Source organism: Hemibagrus wyckioides, linkage group LG01, assembly GCF_019097595.1.
Source record: "Hemibagrus wyckioides isolate EC202008001 linkage group LG01, SWU_Hwy_1.0, whole genome shotgun sequence".
Lineage (NCBI taxonomy): Eukaryota > Metazoa > Chordata > Actinopteri > Siluriformes > Bagridae > Hemibagrus > Hemibagrus wyckioides.
Genome location: NC_080710.1, coordinates 33,683,280 through 33,705,779, shown reverse-complemented (window position 1 = coordinate 33,705,779; position 22,500 = coordinate 33,683,280). Strand labels below are relative to the sequence as shown.

The following is a 22,500-nucleotide window of genomic DNA, read 5'->3' as shown; positions in this document are numbered from 1 at the left end:
ACACACACACACACACACACACCGTAAGAGGAATACTGTCATCAGGTACACACACACACACACACACACACCGTGAGAGGAATACTGTCATCAGGTACACACACACACACACACACACACACACACACCGCGAGAGAAACACTGTCATCAGGTACACACACACACACACACACACACACACCGTGAGAGGAACACTGTCATCAGGTACACACACACACACACCGTAAGAGGAATACTGTCATCAGGTACACACACACACACACACACCGTGAGAGGAATACTGTCATCAGGTACACACACACACACACACACACACACACACACACACACACACACACACACACACACACACACCGTGAGAGGAATACTGTCAATAGGTACACACACACACACACACACACACACACACACACACCGTAAGAGGAATACTGTCATCAGGTACACACACACACACACACACACACACACACACCGTGAGAGGAACACTGTCATCAGGTACACACACACACACACACACACCGTAAGAGGAATACTGTCATCAGGTACACACACACACACACACCTTGAGAGGAATACTGTCATCAGGTACACACACACACACACACACACACACACCGTGAGAGGAATACTGTCATCAGGTACACACACACACACACACCGTGAGAGAAACACTGTCATCAGGTACACACACACACACCGTAAGAGGAATACTGTCATCAGGTACACACACACACACACACCGTAAGAGGAATACTGTCATCAGGTACACACACACACACACACACACACACACACACCGTAAGAGGAATACTGTCATCAGGTACACACACACACACACCGCGAGAGAAACACTGTCATCAGGTACACACACACACACACACACACACACACACACACACACCGTGAGAGGAACACTGTCATCAGGTACACACACACACACACACACACACCGTAAGAGGAATACTGTCATCAGGTACACACACACACACACACACCGTAAGAGGAATACTGTCATCAGGTACACACACACACACACACACACCGTGAGAGGAATACTGTCATCAGGTACACACACACACACACACACACACACACCGTGAGAGGAATACTGTCATCAGGTACACACACACACACACACACACACACACACACACACCGTGAGAGAAACACTGTCATCAGGTACACACACACACACACACCTTGAGAGGAATACTGTCATCAGGTACACACACACACACACACACACACCGTGAGAGAAACACTGTCATCAGGTACACACACACACACACACACCTTGAGAGGAACACTGTCATCAGGTACACACACACACACACACACACACACCGTGAGAGAAACACTGTCATCAGGTACACACACACACACACACACACACACACCGTGAGAGGAATACTGTCATCAGGTACACACACACACACACACACCGTGAGAGGAATACTGTCATCAGGTACACACACACACACACACACACACACACACCGTAAGAGGAATACTGTCATCAGGTACACACACACACACACACACACACACACACACACACCGTAAGAGGAATACTGTCATCAGGTACACACACACACACACACACACACACACACACACCGTGAGAGGAACACTGTCATCAGGTACACACACACACACACACCGTAAGAGGAATACTGTCATCAGGTACACACACACACACACACCTTGAGAGGAATACTGTCATCAGGTACACACACACACACACACACACACACCGTGAGAGGAATACTGTCATCAGGTACACACACACACCGTGAGAGAAACACTGTCATCAGGTACACACACACACACACACCGTAAGAGGAATACTGTCATCAGGTACACACACACACACACACCGTAAGAGGAATACTGTCATCAGGTACACACACACACACACACACACACACACCGTAAGAGGAATACTGTCATCAGGTACACACACACACACACCGCGAGAGAAACACTGTCATCAGGTACACACACACACACACACACACACACACACACACACACACCGTGAGAGGAACACTGTCATCAGGTACACACACACACACACACACACCGTAAGAGGAATACTGTCATCAGGTACACACACACACACACACACCGTAAGAGGAATACTGTCATCAGGTACACACACACACACACACACACCGTGAGAGGAATACTGTCATCAGGTACACACACACACACACACACACACACACACACCGTGAGAGGAATACTGTCATCAGGTACACACACACACACACACACACACACACACACACACACACACACACACCGTGAGAGAAACACTGTCATCAGGTACACACACACACACACACCTTGAGAGGAACACTGTCATCAGGTACACACACACACACACACACACACACACACCGTGAGAGAAACACTGTCATCAGGTACACACACACACCTTGAGAGGAATACTGTCATCAGGTACACACACACACACACACACACACCGTGAGAGAAACACTGTCATCAGGTACACACACACACACACACACACACACACACACACCGTGAGAGGAATACTGTCATCAGGTACACACACACACACACACCGTGAGAGGAATACTGTCATCAGGTACACACACACACACACACACACACACACACACACACACACACCGTAAGAGGAATACTGTCATCAGGTACACACACACACACACACACACATTCTTGTACTTGCTACTTAGTGAGGACCGGGTAAAAAGACCCACAAAGTGAGGACCGGCATTTCTGAGGCACATATAAACACATAGTCATTCTGGACACTAGAGGGCCCCCTTAATGAATACATTCCTTTAGATTACATAAAACACCAAGTTTTAGAAAAAGTTTTTAACCAACAATGTGAGGACCAGGCACTCAGTGCATTTGTATTGTCTCACAGTACTTTACAGGTGAGAATAAGTAGGCATAATCTTTGTTTATTGAGGAAGTTTGGCAGTTTTATATTTTTTTCATGTGGATTGCTACCTAAATACTCTGCTTCTACCCCTTATTTACAGTAGTGCTCAACTAAGATACCATTTATTGTTTTCGAATATTGAGTCAAATTGTTGGCACATACATTCCTGGTGACACTAAATCAGACTCTGTACCTAAATAGAACCAAATCTTCATTAATAAACATCTGTTTACCTACTATTTCATGTCAAAATGCTGCCTGTAAGATAGCTCTATTATCATAAGCCGTAATGATTATTGTTTAATTTTAAAACAAAGAACGTAACCAGCATTCAAATATCAATCATTTATTAAAACAATACTGAATACATGAATATGAACACTGAATGCATGACGAAAGTTAAAATTCCAGCTGCTTCTTGACTTTGATCATTTCATTATACACAAAGTACTTAACGTCTTTCCATGTTCAAGTGTGGAGTAATGGAGATTCTTTCCCAATGCACAGCTGGCAGTCTTTTTTTGCTGGCACCCTCCTTAGGGCAATAAACCTGGCCATGCTTTGCAGAACTGCACACCTCTCCTGTTCAGTCCAGGGTCTCTTGATTTGTATTTTCCATACATCTATAAATCAGGGAAAAAAAAGTGTTTATTAAAGGATAGGTTTAGCATTTTTAAACTAGCACTCCAAGAATAACAGCAAGTCAAAATATTTTCATTTACATCTGCTAAATTCCCTAAAAGTAAATGCAAATATCTTGAATCTAGTTGTTCTATTGCCTAATAATCTTGCTTCTATCGTGGAAAAATATAAACAGGTTGAATAATTTTACAGGAATTCATCTTACTGTCTATGCATGATCTTGTAGTCGTCTTTTTTTTCGCCCCTTAATAGGGAGTCTTGTGGAAGTGACGTTTCGCTCCTCTCCATCTAAGAAACATTGGTACAGTAAAAATATGAAATATTCAGAACATTTGTGTTTAATGCCTAGACTCACCCCAATCATCATCATGTCGCCATTTAGGTCCAGCCTTCTTGTGTGTCATAACAGACAATCTAATGGTGGACTGTGTTTCCTCCTCTCCATCTGTGAAAGGACATATTAGATTAGATTAGATTCACCCGTCACTGCACATGTGGTACAAGGCAATGAAATACACTAACCATCAGAAGTGCATTTTCACAGTGCAAAATAATTTGCATATATAAACAGTATACACAGTACAGAGTGAGAGAGGTAAATGTGTGCAAATCAGAAAATGATTATAGGTGGGTGCAATAAGGAAGGTATTGTATACCATGATAAAGAATTTGCATATAACTGTATACAGGAGTTCTATACAATGAGTGCAATGATTTTAGATGTATGCAATGAGGAAGATATATACCATGATAATTTGCATATGTAAACTGAACACAGAAAAGGTTAGATACACTGAGTGCAACAAAATGAAGATATATAGCATAAAATAATATGCATATGTAAATACACAGAGAAAGATTTTGTGCAATGAGGGTAATGATTATAGAGGATTGCTAAGACGGAACATATTGTATACCATGGTTATGAAATTGTGGTTTGAGAAGATTATACACACTACCAGTCAAAAGTTTGGACACACCTTTTAATTCAATGTTTTTTGTTTAGGGATTTATTTTCTACATTCTAGAACAATACTGGAGATTTCAAAACTATGAAATAACACACATGGACTTCAGTAATCCATATGTAACGACAACAAAAACCAGTCAGTTGTTATTTTAAGACACGAAGGTCAGGTGTTCTGGAATAGTTCTTGCAGGAACAGTATTGTCAAGTGCATTTGCAAAACCCATCAAGCCCCATGATGAAACTGGCTCACATGAAGACCATCCCAGTAAAGCAAGACCAAAACTGACCTCTGCTGCAGAGGAGAAGTTCATTTAGAGTTACCAGCCTCAGAAATCACCAATTAACAGCACCTCAGATTAGAGGCGTTATGAAGGCTTTACAGAGCATCAGTAGCAGACATATCTCAATATCAACTGTTCAAAGGACATTATTGTGGATTTCAGCCGCCTTCAGCATTGTTTTACAATGTAGAGAGAAATAAACATCAGGAAAGACCATGGGATTAGAAGGTGTGTCCAAACTTTTCACTGGTAGTGTACATGTGTGAAAATTGTTATTGAGAGTAGAATAAGGGAGATTATATACAATATACAATATGTGTAACAGTTATGAATAGTGCAATCCTGAGTGTTTAAGTTTATGTACAGTAGCGAGTTGTGAGTAGCAATTACGGGTTGTGCAATCCTATTTACAGCGTCTGTATAGAAGTATGTTATAAGTAGTGCAAGGCAAGTTCTTCTAATCAATATTAGGTTGAAAGTACTCAAGTCTGCATTTGAGAAAGTTGACACCAAGTATTGTACTCATACTGAGAACATTGTTTTCAATGCCTGGACTCACCCCTCTCACCATCACCACCACTATCACCCTGTCGTCTTTTAGCTGCAGTCTTCTTTCGCCTCTTAACAGGGGATCTTGTAGCAGTCCTCTTTCGCATCATAGCAGACAATACTTTGGTGTTCCGTGGTTCCTCCTCTCCATCTGTGAAAAAGAACATTAATAAAGCAAATTTTAAACTAGGCATTTGAGGAAGCTGACAAAGTACTGACCCAAGACTGAACATTTAATGCCTGGACTCACCCCCATCATCATCATGTCTTTCAGCTGTAGTCTTCTTTGGCCTCTCAACAGTTAAGCCTGTGGTGATTAGGTGTGGCTGTGCTCCATCTGATAAAAGGGCATATATTAGTACAGGACAAACCCACGTTAATCCTCAGTCACCATCATTGTTTGGAAAGGCTACCTATTCTTGCCCATCTAACATTAGAATACCAGTGGACATTTGACACTTTACCTAAGAATAATGATAAATCAAAATTATTCAGCAGGAGAGAGATGCATACCAAGATAGATCAATTTCATAGTGACTAACAATTCACATGAATCACAAAAAAAAAAAAACATACTTTGCAAAAATGCACAGTGAGTTTGTTAATCACAAAATTAAATACATCCACTAAAACTACCATTCTAATTTAATAAGCCGAAAAATTGTAGGGAAAAAAACATTACTATTCATTGACATACCAAAAACCACAGAGTCCAGTGTCTCCAGACTTTTCCCTTTAAGTGACTTTGCTCCGCTCTCCATTGCAAATAAAAGTTTCCCAATCTTGGCCACCTGAAAAGTTCTCTCTGTTTGGTGACGATCACAGTGAACTCTTATATCATGTCCAATAAAACAAGCTACTTGTTCCAGTTCTTGATTGTCAAAGTCCAAAAGCTGGCATAAGGTGGCAACATGCTTTCTCAGTTTTGTTGATCTAAGGAGCTCTGGATTTTTGGCCTTGCATGCTTCAGAAAATTTCCTCAAGCAGTCACGTCCACGAATATTGGTGGTTGTACCGATCCTTGCAAATAAAAATGGGTTGTCATCCAGTACACCAACTTCTTTTCGTTTTTTGATCAGGAAGTCAAGAGAGGATTTAGTACGCTCAAGAAGGAGAACAGGCACTTTTCTACCTCTTTTTCCACGTATCACTATTCGTGTCAGCCTGTGGCTCAGCTGCTTTTCCACTGGTGATAGGGTCTCATATATGTCTTTGTTAACAGGGCCTGTATCTGCTTTAAAATACATCTCCAAGGTTAAACGTAATGCTTCTCCTTCGCACTTCTTATTAAAAACTATTATTTGTGCGAGAAGGCTCTCACTTAACATTTTGTATGCTGTGGTGCTCACGTTTCTATGTAACTCTGCCTTGGCCTCATCCTCAACATTCCTCAAGTAGTTCTGAAGAGTAACAATATCCTCTGTCAAAGAAACACAGTCTTCATTGCTCCACCTTCGTTGTTCTATTGTACTACGAGCATTAGCCGACACGTAACTGGACCAGGAATAATCTAGCAATTCCTTGAATTTTTTAGCTTTCTTTTCAGCCAAAACATCCGACGTCATCAAACAATGGCCAATCCAGGTTTCTGTTGCTCCTTTAAGAGAAAATCCAATTTTGACTGCAGTAGATGGCTTTCCGTATTCACCTGTGTTTGCACTATAGTTCGACACCCTCCTGGCTGCTTTAATTACCAGTTCAAATTTTACTGGATCACATATCTTTTAGTGTTTTGACACTACTATCAATTTCCTTGGCAGCCAACACAAACCTCCCCAGTTCTCTCATCTTTTGTGCAATGTATCTATGCTGAGATTGTTCACGGTGTTTCCTCGCAAATAACGCATCTCCATATGTACATATCATCTCATCGTTTCTGATGAGACGGGTTACGTTATCCTGTAACATACTATGAATGATCTTTTGCATTCCTTCAGATGATTCCCTCATTGGAAGGAGTTGTGAGGAAGCTTTTTGTACTCTTCTTTTTTTACCTTCTTCCCTTTCCCTATTCCTACTTCTACATGACGACTTCTCATGTCTCCAGAGTTCAGTCTTCTTGAACATTTCATAGCAGTGTTGGCATGGTAGGTAGTCCTGAACCGAAGCCTTCTCAGAGGGCTGTTTCCATGTTACTATTTCCCCATGTCCTTCTTCCAAAACCTTCAGATTATGTTGCCAGTCGCCCTTATTGCGAAGGAATTCCAACTGCATCTTCCTTTGTTTGGAGCCAGGAGGAAAACTAAAGGCAAAAGCTACATCATCTTCATCCATGTGTTTTCTTTGTAAATGTCTAGCTATCTGCAAATTAGACCGTTTACAATAGAAACAGTAATGGGCTTTATTCCAGGATCTTCCACCATCCTTTTTTTTGCTTGTTTTAATAGTTACTTGTGACTTTTTATTTCTTCTTCTCCTTAATTGTTTGGCTGGCTGAAGTGACTTAGCTTTGGTTTCTAGGCCCTCACCTTCCAGTGCCTCATGTTCACTGAATGAGCGACCACAGTTTTTCACTGTTATATCAAAGTTGGACATCACAGACTCCTCTGGGACCACCTCATTTTCACTGGATGATGGTGTGGATGAATGATGATAGTCTTCATCTGATCCACTGTGGCTGGATAATGCTGTCTCTTCAAAGAGCACATCATGTTCATTTGATGACGAGTGATGGTCTTTGTTGGATACAGTGTGGCTGGATAACTCAACTTCGACAGACACCTCTGGTATCAAAGGTTCCAGTATCTCTAGCTGCACTTCATGATAACTGGATGATGGGTGATGGTCTTTGTTGGATACAGTGTGGCTGGATAACTCAACTTCGACAGACACCTCTGGTATCAAAGGTTCCAGTATCTCTAGCTGCTCTTCATGATAACTGGATGATGGGTGATGGTCTTTGTTGGATACAGTGTGGCTGGATAACTCAACTTCGACAGACACCTCTGATTTTGAAGGTTGCAGTATCCCTAGCTGCTCCTCATGATCAGTGGATGATGGGTGATGATCCTTGTTGCTATGGCTGAATAACTGCACCTTGGAGGACTAACATCCGGCCAAAATAAAAACAAACAAAAAAGAAGCCATGTTATTTATTCACCAAATCTCTCTCAATTCATTCAGCATGAAGCTTTTTTGCCTTTTTTTTTTTTTTTTAAAAAAAAACTCTTGCTCGGAAAAGACATTCCCAAATTAAAATGAGTGTATGTCAGCCACTACTCACATGTGACATTACTACAGAAGTATTATTATAATAAGAGTTATATACTCAAAGTTTAAAATGTGTAATTTATATATTATATATACACACACACAGTGAGGGAAAAAAAATGATTTGATCCAGAAACACATTTCAGAAAAGTTCTACATTGATTTACATTTTATTGAGTGAAATAAGTATTTGATCCCCTATCAATCAGAAAGATTTCTGGCTCCCAGGTGTCTTTTATACAGGTAAGGAGCTGAGATTACAGTAGGAGCACTCTCGGGGAGTGCTCTTAATCTCAGCTCATTAACTGTATGAAAGACACCTGTCCACAGAAGGAAGCAATCAATCAGATTCCAAACTCTCCATCACGGCCAAGACCAAAGAGCTGTCCATGGATATCAGGGACAAGATTGTAGACCTACACAAGGCTGGAATGAGCTACAAGACCATCGCCAAGCAGCTTGGTGAGAAGGTGACAACAGTTGGTGCGATTATTCCCAAATGGAAGAAACACAAAAGGACTGTCAATCTTCCTCGGTCTGGGGCTCCATGCAAGATCTCACCTCATGGAGTTTCAGTGATCATGAGAACGGCGAGGAATCAGCCCAGAATTACTGGAGGATTTTGTCAATGATCTCAAGGCAGAGGTGACGGGACAACTGCACCGCATCAAAGGGACGATGGGCGGAGCCATGTACCGTTAAATCTTGAGTGAGAACCTCCTTCCCTCAGCCAGGACATTGAAAATGGGTCGTGGATGGATATTCCAGCCTGACAATGACCCAAAACACACGGCCAAGGCAACAAAGGAGTGGTTCAAAAAGAAGCACATTAAGGTCCTGTAGTGGCCTAGCCAGTCTCCAGACCTTAATCCCACAGAAAATCTGTGGAGGGAGCTGAAGGGTCTTTACCTTAATGACTTGGAGAGGATCTGCAAAGAGGAGTGGGCCCAAATTCCTTGAGATGTGAGATGTGTTGGCCACCAGGTTTGCACTACAAGAAATGTCTGACGTCTGTGATTTCCAACAAGGGTTTGCCACCAAGTACTAAGTCATGTTTTGCAAAGGGGTCAAATACTTATTTCACTCAATAAAATGCAAATCAATGTAGAACTTTTTTGAAATGTGTTTTTCTGGATTTTTTTGTTGTTATTCTGTCTCTCACTTAGACTGTCTCTTGTCTTTCAGATAAACCTACCATTAAAATTACAGACTGATCATTTCTGTGTCAGTGGGCAAACGTACAAAATCAGCAGGGGATCAAAATTTTTTCCCCCTCACTATCTATCTATCTATATATATATCTATCTATCTATATATATATCTATCTATATATATATATATCTATCTATCTATCTATATATATCTATATATAATATATATATATATATATATATATTTTTTAGGGATGCCACAATACTCAATATAATATTGAACCGTTCAGTACAACCTCCACGATTCAATACGCATATGTGAACCGCGTTTTTTTCTTTAAAACAATAATAACCATGAGTTTGTTTGTTTTTTTCCCCCCTTCATGCGCTCTATTACTCTCTGTACCTCCTGTGTGTGTTTGCCTGCACGGTATGTCTACGTGCTGAGACAGACACGCCTCCCCGTGAGTAAATATCCAGTCAGTGAGCGCTAAAGTTAGGGGCGGTGACCATGCCTGTGATGCTGGTGTCAGGTTTCACTCTAACCCTGGAGAGAGGTGAAGTGAGACAGAAACACAAGGAAGCAGCTCCGTCTCTCAGATCTGTGGTGTGGGGACATTTGTTGTTGACCATGATGCTGATGAAACAAAAACTCTAAACAAAACATGACTGTGTTTAAGCGCTGTTCCACACGAGTTAGATACGGACATGGAAATACTTCAACATGACCACACATCTACAGCTCCATCACCCAGAGATATCACTGTGTGGAAGCGGGAGCCTCTTTTACCTCTACAAAAAACGCGCAAAAAAAATGAAAAACGCTTTGGTTAAAGCAAAGTCATGCTCTAATAACAGATAGCTGGAGCTCGGGGGTAAGAGTTATCTCACCCTGACTGGTCATTACAGAGTGGACTGGGAATAAAGAGCATTGTACTCCAAACCCGTCTCTTGTAATAGTCATAAGCACTAATTTCTATATCTCACTATTTTCAGTACACTTTCATTGTGTTAGTTGATTTTTGCATTTAAGTAAAATAAAGAGAATTGCAACTAAAACCATTTTTTTCTTCTTAGCATACTTACTGTTCCTGTCACCTTAACAAAGAATAATGGAAAAAACCTTTAATTTGCCAAGCCAACCAAACCGAAAACTGTGGGTAAAAACCATGGTACGTTTTGAACCGTGGGTTAACTTGTTGCATCCCTAATATATACACTACCAGTCAAAAGTTTGGACACACCTTTTAATTCAATGTTTTTTGTTTAGGGATTTATTTTCTACATTCTAGAACAATCCTGGAGATTTCAAAACTATGAAATAACACACATGGACTTCAGTAATCCATATTTAATGACAACAAAAACCAGTCAGTTGTTATTTTAAGACACGAAGGTCAGGTGTTCTGGAATAGTTCTTGCAAGAACAGTATTGTCAAGTGCATTTGCAAAACCCATCAAGCCCCATGATGAAACTGGCTCACATGAAGACCATCCCAGTAAAGCAAGACCAAAACTGACCTCTGCTGCAGAGGAGAAGTTCATTTAGAGTTACCAGCCTCAGAAATCACCAATTAACAGCACCTCAGATTAGAGGCGTTATGAAGGCTTTACAGAGCATCAGTAGCAGACATATCTCAATATCCACTGTTCAAAGGACATTATTGTGGATTTCGGCCGCCTTCAGCATTGTTTTACAGTGTAGAGAGAAATAAACATCAGGAAAGACCATGGAATTAGAAGGGGTGTCCAAACTTTTGACTGGTAGTGTATATATACATACACTATATAACAAGATTTTATACTTTAAGTATATAATTCTTTGGAAGAAATACACACTGATAATAAATGAATAATTAATAAATAAATACGAACTCAGGAAATACAGTATGGAACATCCCACCATTCTATTCTATTCCATTCTATTGTGCAGCAGGTGTGTTTGTAGAGGAATGTTTAGGTTTACTCTCCAGGTGTGCCACACCTGTGCTAAATGAGATTTCTCAGGTACCAAACTATAAAACTTTAATATGTTATTATATAAAATAAAAATACCAAGCTGAAAAACTCGACCCAATTCTGTCTAGAATGATGAGAACATGTGTGTTTAAATGGGTTAAATGTCTCTGGTGCCGTTTGGAGACTTCCAAAGGTAAGAGCGAAATCCGTGTTATGGCTGTACAAAGAAAATGGAGTTTTTTCCGCAGCGTGGTGATCCTTACACCGCTGGAATCTGTAGAATCTCAGCTTTATATCTGTAGCATGTAGTAGCATACAACGTTATGGTATTTTTCCTGTTTATTTAGTCAGCTGGTGTTAGAATGGTGTTTAGTTAAGGTGGAACTGGTCTTTGTAGTCTTAAAGCTGAAATTTAGCATGTAGCATGTGTATATACAATGAGGCTCCGGTACTGGGAGCGAGCCTACCATTTCCCCCCTGACCAACACGAAGCAGTTCAATCAACACACACCTTCATTTATACACCAAGACAAAACTTAAACACCTCACTCTGCTTACAGAGAGTGGAGAAAAACGCTAATCTTTATAAACAGACAGAATACTAAATCATCTTCAGTCTAAAGCCGATAGGTTCCGACACCGGAGATACAGACCCGGCTGCACTCGGGCCAATGCTGCTAACCTACTGCTAAAAAATCATATTAGACAAAATAAAATCAAATTACTTACCTGGGCTTTTTCAAATGTCTCCTCACACTTTTGGTGATGAAGTCGCTCCATCCGTCGCGTAAATCGCGAGGTCTCCATCCTGCCATAGGGGAAAGTTTTATATGAAAATTAGAAAACTTCTTGTGCTTGCAGCTCATGGAGCGCTCTGATTGGATAATCACTAATTGGCTGTTAACATGGTGGGGGATGGGGAGAGCATGCAGGCAAGTGAAAACTGGTATGGAATATTACATTGCAGCTCATGGAGCGCTCTGATTGGATAATCACTAATTGGCTGTTAACATGGTGGGGGATGGGGAGAGCATGCAGGCAAGTGAAAACTGGTATGGAATATTACATTGCAGCTCATGGAGCGCTCTGATTGGATAATCACTAATTGGCTGTTAACATGGTGGGGGATGGGGAGAGGCTGGTCTCTTAGCTGTATGAAGTGAACACTGGGTTGGAAAAGTGCCAGCTGAGGCCTCGGTGGGGGAGGGGAGCAAACTCTCGCTCAGCAAGGTGAAAAGTTATTTGAGGCACGTGATTTTTACTTAATGCTGCTTAGTTGGCCATGTATCATAAATATTTTAAAGCACTACAATGAATATGATTATCATTTTTCATCACCAAACTCATTCTAAAAATTGAGTGTTCTGCATCAACACACCTTAGAATTCTAAGATATTAAAACTAATTATTTGTGTCATACTTAGTGTTCAATTTAATGCAAAAAGCAAAGATTCCTAAGGCAGTTATGTGTCAGTAAAGTGAGGTTTCTAACTGAGCTGTAAGGCACATTGTCTCCCCTCCCCCACTGTCTCAGGATCAAGCTGCAGAAACACCCCGTCTGTTTTACTATTTCAATTATCAGAACAGAGAGCATCAGATAATATTCTATATTAAAGTTCACATTACTGACAAATCTGAATTTCACTTCATGTCTTTAATTATAAAATATATTTTTCTCCAGCCAGTAAAATAAATCTGTTTCATTAAGGATTCCTCAGCATTTTTAGATGAATAGAAATAATAATTTTATACAACTACTACTAATCTGACTACTACAACTTCCACAGTGAAAATCTGTAAACCTATTTAACAACAGGTTTTTTGTCAACTTCAGTAATTTTAGTACAATGAACAGAATTCCAAAAGCATGAGAATATCACAGCCATCCCAGAAAGCAGACACCTCTGTTCCGGATCCGAGTGGAATCCACTTTGCCTCTGGCAGATCCAGGATAACATCCACCACAGATCTAGTTCAGAGTCTTCTGCTATCTGGGATTATACCCTTTCCCAAACCCCACCTATACACTATATCACAGTAAACTGTCCAAAAGCTACAACAAAAATTTGGGATTTTGAAACATGAATGACTCTCAAACTCCATATACAGAAAATAAGTATAGAATTGCTGCTGTTCTTACCATCACTCAGCTGAAGTCTAACAAAAACTTCCCTGAATCAGATATAACAAAGAAAAACAAATATTTCAGTTAATTCTGTAGCTCAAAGTCATTTATGTATGCAGTGTTTCAGTATGAGATAACAGTCTTTGACATGCAGTTGACTAGCTGGTTAGTTAATTAAATCAGTTAACTAAATCATGAGGCATTGGTATGGCTTTGGTCTGTTTCACTTATGATTAGTTAATAATAATTTAATAATAATAATTTGCCTGTAGACAATGGCTATGTTATTGTACTTTTTATATTTTAATTGATCATTAGGAAACTGAGATGTGTGCATATGGAAAACTAGCTAACCAACTGACTATGATAAATACACAGCTAGCTGCATGCTACATCTTAATGCACACCAATCTTGGTGTACAGACAAGCTAAACAGAATGAATTAAAAAATTTTGTACCACTTAGTTGGTTAGTGATTTGACCCCTATATATGAATAGAAATTTGATTTATAGCTCAGTAGTAACTCTGCCTAGCTAGATATCTAGGCTGTCTAACAGTGCAGGTCAAATGTCTGAAACCTGAATCGACTCAAAACAGTAAACAGGCAAAAAATTGAAAAATGTTCGATAAATTCCAAGCAGTCAGTGTGCTCTTACCTGTGAAATTATTTCCTGACTTGCTCTGCATGTGCTCCAAAACCTTTCTTCTGTGCCCCAACGTCCTGTGTGAAATTCTTTTTGGCTTGTTGCAATATGCCGAAGTCACAGTTCAGTATGTACCTTGGTGTTAAAGGTGACGGTTCGGTGTTTATCTCAGTTATAAAATCACGGTTCGGTGTTTATCTCAGTTATAAAATCACGGTTCGGTGTTTATCTCAGTTATAAAGTCACGGTTCGGTGTTTATCTCAGTTATAAAATCACGGTTCAGTATGTACTTCAGTTATAAAGTCACAGTTCAGTATGTACCTCAGTTATAAAGTCACAGTTCAGTATGTACCTCAGTTATAAAGTCACGGTTCAGTATGTACCTCAGTTATAAAATCACGGTTCAGTATGTACCTCAGTTATAAAGTCACAGTTCAGTATGTACCTCAGTTATAAAGTCACAGTTCAGTATGTACCTCAGTTATAAAGTCACGGTTCAGTATGTACCTCAGTTATAAAATCACGGTTCAGTATGTACCTCAGTTATAAAATCACGGTTCGGTGTTTATCTCAGTTATAAAATCACGGTTCGGTGTTTATCTCAGTTATAAAATCACGGTTCGGTGTTTATCTCAGTTATAAAATCACGGTTCGGTGTTTATCTCAGTTATAAAATCACGGTTCAGTATGTACCTCAGTTATAAAATCACGGTTCAGTATGTACCTCAGTTATAAAGTCACGGTTCAGTATGTAGCTCAGTTATAAAGTCACGGTTCAGTATGTACCTCAGTTATAAAATCACGGTTCAGTATGTAGCTCAGTTATAAAGTCACGGTTCAGTATGTACCTCAGTTATAAAATCACGGTTCGGTGTTTATCTCAGTTATAAAATCACGGTTCGGTGTTTATCTCAGTTATAAAATCACGGTTCGGTGTTTATCTCAGTTATAAAGTCACGGTTCGGTGTTTATCTCAGTTATAAAATCACGGTTCAGTATGTACTTCAGTTATAAAGTCACAGTTCAGTATGTACCTCAGTTATAAAGTCACAGTTCAGTATGTACCTCAGTTATAAAGTCACAGTTCAGTATGTACCTCAGTTATAAAGTCACGGTTCAGTATGTACCTCAGTTATAAAGTCACGGTTCAGTATGTACCTCAGTTATAAAGTCACGGTTCAGTATGTACCTCAGTTATAAAGTCACGGTTCAGTATGTACCTCAGTTATAAAGTCACGGTTCAGTATGTACCTCAGTTATAAAGTCACGGTTCAGTATGTACCTCAGTTATAAAGTCACGGTTCATAATGGTAATATGTCAAGTATGTCCATATTAAGATTGGTAAATGTCTACCAAAAAAAATTGGTTATTTAATTTCTTATTATGCCACTTACCACAACATAGAAGCACAGGATTATATGCTATAATAGTTTTGGGATAACTTGAATGCCGTACCACATAATGCCTTTGGGGGCGCTATAGAGTCAAAAGTGTGTGAAAATCTGGGGTCCAAAACTCACTTCACAACCAAAGTGAGGACCGCTGTAAAAACGTGAGAATAGCATATATATGGCCTTAGGAGGTGATTTCAATGAAAAATAAAGTGAGGACCAGAAAATGTCCTCACTTCCCAAAGAGGTCCTCACACTGTGGGTTAAAAACTTGCGCTGGTCCTCAGTATGTAGCAAGTACAAGAACACACACACACACCGTGAGAGGAATACTGTCATCAGGTACACACACACACACACACACACACCGTGAGAGGAATACTGTCATCAGGTACACACACACACACACACACACACACACACACACCGTGAGAGGAATACTGTCATCAGGTACACACACACACACACACACACCGTAAGAGGAATACTGTCATCAGGTACACACACACACACACACACACACACACACACCGTAAGAGGAATACTGTCATCAGGTACACACACACACACACACACACCGTAAGAGGAATACTGTCATCAGGTACACACACACACACACACACACACACACACCGTAAGAGGAATACTGTCATCAGGTACACACACACACACACACACACACACACCGTAAGAGGAATACTGTCATCAGGTACACACACACACACACACCGTAAGAGGAATACTGTCATCAGGTACACACACACACACACACACACACACACCGTGAGAGGAATACTGTCATCAGGTACACACACACACACACACACACACACCGTAAGAGGAATACTGTCATCAGGTACACACACACACACACACACCGTGAGAGGAATACTGTCATCAGGTACACACACACACACACACCGTGAGAGGAATACTGTCATCAGGTACACACACACACACACCGTAAGAGGAATACTGTCATCAGGTACACACACACACACACACACCGTGAGAGAAACACTGTCATCAGGTACACACACACACACACCGTGAGAGAAACACTGTCATCAGGTACACACACACACCGTGAGAGAAACACTGTCATCAGGTACACACACACACACACACCGTGAGAGGAATACTGTCATCAGGTACACACACACACACACACACCGTGAGAGGAATACTGTCATCAGGTACACACACACACACACACACACACCGTGAGAGGAATACTGTCATCAGGTACACACACACACACACCGTGAGAGGAATACTGTCATCAGGTACACACACACACACACCGCGAGAGAAACACTGTCATCAGGTACACACACACACACACACACACACACCGTGAGAGGAACACTGTCATCAGGTACACACACACACCGTGAGAGGAATACTGTCATCAGGTACACACACACACACACACACACCGTAAGAGGAATACTGTCATCAGGTACACACACACACACACACACACACACCGTGAGAGGAACACTGTCATCAGGTACACACACACACACACACACACACACCGTAAGAGGAATACTGTCATTAGGTACACACACACACACACACACACACCGTAAGAGGAATACTGTCATTAGGTACACACACACACACACACACACACCGTAAGAGGAATACTGTCATTAGGTACACACACACACACACACACACACACCGTAAGAGGAATACTGTCATCAGGTACACACACACACACACACACACCGTAAGAGGAATACTGTCATTAGGTACACACACACACACCGTGAGAGGAATACTGTCATCAGGTACACACACACACACACACCGTGAGAGGAATACTGTCATCAGGTACACACACACACACACACACCGTAAGAGGAATACTGTCATCAGGTACACACACACACACACCGTGAGAGGAATACTGTCATCAGGTACACACACACACACACACACCGTAAGAGGAATACTGTCATCAGGTACACACACACACACACACCGTGAGAGGAATACTGTCATCAGGTACACACACACACACACACACACACCGTAAGAGGAATACTGTCATTAGGTACACACACACACACACACACACACACCGTGAGAGGAATACTGTCATCAGGTACACACACACACACACACACCGTAAGAGGAATACTGTCATCAGGTACACACACACACACACCGTGAGAGGAATACTGTCATCAGGTACACACACACACACACACCGTGAGAGGAATACTGTCATCATGTACACACACACACACACCGTGAGAGGAATACTGTCATCATGTACACACACACACACACACTGTAAGAGGAATACTGTCATCAGGTACACACACACACACACACCGTGAGAGGAATACTGTCATCAGGTACACACACACACACACACACACACCGTGAGAGGAATACTGTCATCAGGTACACACACACACACACACACACACACACCGTAAGAGGAATACTGTCATCAGGTACACACACACACACACACACACCGTGAGAGGAATACTGTCATCAGGTACACACACACACACACACACACCGTAAGAGGAATACTGTCATCAGGTACACACACACACACACACACACACCGTAAGAGGAATACTGTCATCAGGTACACACACACACACACACACACACACACCGTAAGAGGAATACTGTCATCAGGTACACACACACACACACACACACACACACACCGTGAGAGGAATACTGTCATCAGGTACACACACACACACACACACACACACACACTGTGGGAGAGTTACCTACAGCAGGTACACACACACACACACACACACTGTAAGAGGAATACTGTCATTAGGTACACACACACACACACACCGTGAGAGGAATACTGTCATCAGGTACACACACACACACACACACTGTAAGAGGAATACTGTCATTAGGTACACACACACACACACACCGTGAGAGGAATACTGTCATCAGGTACACACACACACACACACCGTGAGAGGAATACTGTCATCAGGTACACACACACACACACACACTGTAAGAGGAATACTGTCATCAGGTACACACACACACACACCGTAAGAGGAATACTGTCAGCAGGTACACACACACACACACACACACACCGTAAGAGGAATACTGTCATCAGGTACACACACACACACACACACACACACACCGTAAGAGGAATACTGTCATCAGGTACACACACACACACACACACACCGTAAGAGGAATACTGTCATCAGGTACACACACACACACACACACACACACACACACACCGTAAGAGGAATACTGTCATCAGGTACACACACACACACACACACTGTAAGAGGAATACTGTCATCAGGTACACACACACACACCGTGAGAGAAACACTGTCATCAGGTACACACACACACACACACACACACACACACACCGTAAGAGGAATACTGTCATCAGGTACACACACACACACACACACACACACACCGTAAGAGGAATACTGTCATCAGGTACACACACACACACACACACACACACTGTGAGAGGAATACTGTCATTAGATACACACACACACACACACATACCGTAAGAGGAATACTGTCATCAGGTACACACACACACACACACACACACACCGTAAGAGGAATACTGTCATCAGGTACACACACACACACACACCGTAAGAGGAATACTGTCATCAGGTACACACACACACACACACCGTAAGAGGAATACTGTCATCAGGTACACACACACACACACACACACACACTGTAAGAGGAATACTGTCATCAGGTACACACACACACACACCGTGAGAGGAATACTGTCATCAGGTACACACACACACACACCGTAAGAGGAATACTGTCATCAGGTACACACACACACACACACACACACACACACACACCGTAAGAGGAATACTGTCATCAGGTACACACACACACACACACACACCGTAAGAGGAATACTGTCATCAGGTACACACACACACACACACACACACACACACACCGTAAGAGGAATACTGTCATCAGGTACACACACACACACACACACACCGTAAGAGGAATACTGTCATCAGGTACACACACATACACACACACACACACACACCGTAAGAGGAATACTGTCATCAGGTACACACACACACACACACACACACACCGTAAGAGGAATACTGTCATCAGGTACACACACACACACACACACACACACCGTAAGAGGAATACTGTCATCAGGTACACACACACACACACACCGTAAGAGGAATACTGTCATCAGGTACACACACACACACACACACACACACACCGTAAGAGGAATACTGTCATCAGGTACACACACACACACACACACCGTAAGAGGAATACTGTCATCAGGTACACACACACACACACACACCGTAAGAGGAATACTGTCATCAGGTACACACACACACACACCGTGAGAGGAATACTGTCATCAGGTACACACACACACACACACACCGTGAGAGAAACACTGTCATCAGGTACACACACACACACACCGTGAGAGGAATACTGTCATCAGGTACACACACACACCGTGAGAGAAACACTGTCATCAGGTACACACACACACACACACCGTGAGAGGAATACTGTCATCAGGTACACACACACACACACACACCGTGAGAGGAATACTGTCATCAGGTACACACACACACACACACACACACCGTGAGAGGAATACTGTCATCAGGTACACACACACACACACCGTGAGAGGAATACTGTCATCAGGTACACACACACACACACCGCGAGAGAAACACTGTCATCAGGTACACACACACACACACACACACACACCGTGAGAGGAACACTGTCATCAGGTACACACACACACCGTGAGAGGAATACTGTCATCAGGTACACACACACACACACACACACCGTAAGAGGAATACTGTCATCAGGTACACACACACACACACACACACACACCGTGAGAGGAACACTGTCATCAGGTACACACACACACACACACACACACACCGTAAGAGGAATACTGTCATTAGGTACACACACACACACACACACACACCGTAAGAGGAATACTGTCATTAGGTACACACACACACACACACACACACCGTAAGAGGAATACTGTCATTAGGTACACACACACACACACACACACACACCGTAAGAGGAATACTGTCATCAGGTACACACACACACACACACACACCGTAAGAGGAATACTGTCATTAGGTACACACACACACACCGTGAGAGGAATACTGTCATCAGGTACACACACACACACACACCGTGAGAGGAATACTGTCATCAGGTACACACACACACACACACACCGTAAGAGGAATACTGTCATCAGGTACACACACACACACACCGTGAGAGGAATACTGTCATCAGGTACACACACACACACACACACCGTAAGAGGAATACTGTCATCAGGTACACACACACACACACCGTGAGAGGAATACTGTCATCAGGTACACACACACACACACACACACACCGTAAGAGGAATACTGTCATTAGGTACACACACACACACACACACACACACCGTGAGAGGAATACTGTCATCAGGTACACACACACACACACACACCGTAAGAGGAATACTGTCATCAGGTACACACACACACACACCGTGAGAGGAATACTGTCATCAGGTACACACACACACACACACCGTGAGAGGAATACTGTCATCATGTACACACACACACACACCGTGAGAGGAATACTGTCATCATGTACACACACACACACACACTGTAAGAGGAATACTGTCATCAGGTACACACACACACACACACCGTGAGAGGAATACTGTCATCAGGTACACACACACACACACACACACACCGTGAGAGGAATACTGTCATCAGGTACACACACACACACACACACACACACACCGTAAGAGGAATACTGTCATCAGGTACACACACACACACACACACACCGTGAGAGGAATACTGTCATCAGGTACACACACACACACACACACACCGTAAGAGGAATACTGTCATCAGGTACACACACACACACACACACACACCGTAAGAGGAATACTGTCATCAGGTACACACACACACACACACACACACACACCGTAAGAGGAATACTGTCATCAGGTACACACACACACACACACACACACACACACCGTGAGAGGAATACTGTCATCAGGTACACACACACACACACACACACACACACACCGTGAGAGGAATACTGTCATCAGGTACACACACACACACACACACACTGTAAGAGGAATACTGTCATTAGGTACACACACACACACACACCGTGAGAGGAATACTGTCATCAGGTACACACACACACACACACACTGTAAGAGGAATACTGTCATTAGGTACACACACACACACACACCGTGAGAGGAATACTGTCATCAGGTACACACACACACACACACCGTGAGAGGAATACTGTCATCAGGTACACACACACACACACACACTGTAAGAGGAATACTGTCATCAGGTACACACACACACACACCGTAAGAGGAATACTGTCAGCAGGTACACACACACACACACACACACACCGTAAGAGGAATACTGTCATCAGGTACACACACACACACACACACACACACACCGTA

General features: G+C 42.1%; 2 protein-coding genes across 6 annotated transcripts in view; one reads left to right on the top strand and one right to left on the bottom strand.

Annotated features, from left to right (window-relative positions):
- The window catches only part of LOC131356973 (katanin-interacting protein), a 59,083-nt gene that overhangs the window by 33,186 nt on the left and 3,397 nt on the right, over positions 1-22,500 (top strand). The window lies entirely within an intron of this gene.
- On the bottom strand, positions 2,730-13,983 carry LOC131357056 (uncharacterized). 3 transcript variants are annotated; one of them, XR_009205243.1, is made up of 8 exons: positions 13,844-13,983; positions 12,433-12,511; positions 6,081-8,428; positions 5,634-5,720; positions 5,394-5,534; positions 3,939-4,028; positions 3,789-3,871; positions 2,730-3,564 (listed from the first exon to the last, which is right to left on the bottom strand). XR_009205243.1 is itself a non-coding variant. In XM_058396135.1 (8 exons), the coding sequence occupies exons 3-7, from the start codon at positions 6,946-6,948 to the stop codon at positions 3,792-3,794; spliced, it is 1,266 nt and encodes a 421-aa protein (XP_058252118.1). In that variant the 5' UTR covers positions 6,949-8,428; positions 12,433-12,511; positions 13,844-13,983; the 3' UTR covers positions 2,734-3,564; positions 3,789-3,791. The 3 variants fall into 3 exon arrangements, 1 of the variants encoding a protein (XP_058252118.1); XM_058396135.1 differs by having other exon boundaries at positions 2,734-3,564; XR_009205244.1 differs by lacking the exon at positions 13,844-13,983 and having other exon boundaries at positions 12,433-12,970.

What these genes read in the sequence shown, in the direction of transcription:
- LOC131357056 (XM_058396135.1), bottom strand. Translation starts at nt 6,948, where the DNA reads ATGACGTCGGATGTTTTGGCTGAAAAGAAAGCTAAAAAATTCAAGGAA. An exon ending in ACTGGACTCTGTGGTTTTTG is followed by an intron (nt 5,721 to 6,080) that starts GTATGTCAATGA and finishes CCCTTTTATCAG; the next exon opens with ATGGAGCACAGCCACACCTA. An exon ending in GCGACATGATGATGATTGGG is followed by an intron (nt 3,872 to 3,938) that starts GTGAGTCTAGGC and finishes AATGTTTCTTAG; the next exon opens with ATGGAGAGGAGCGAAACGTC.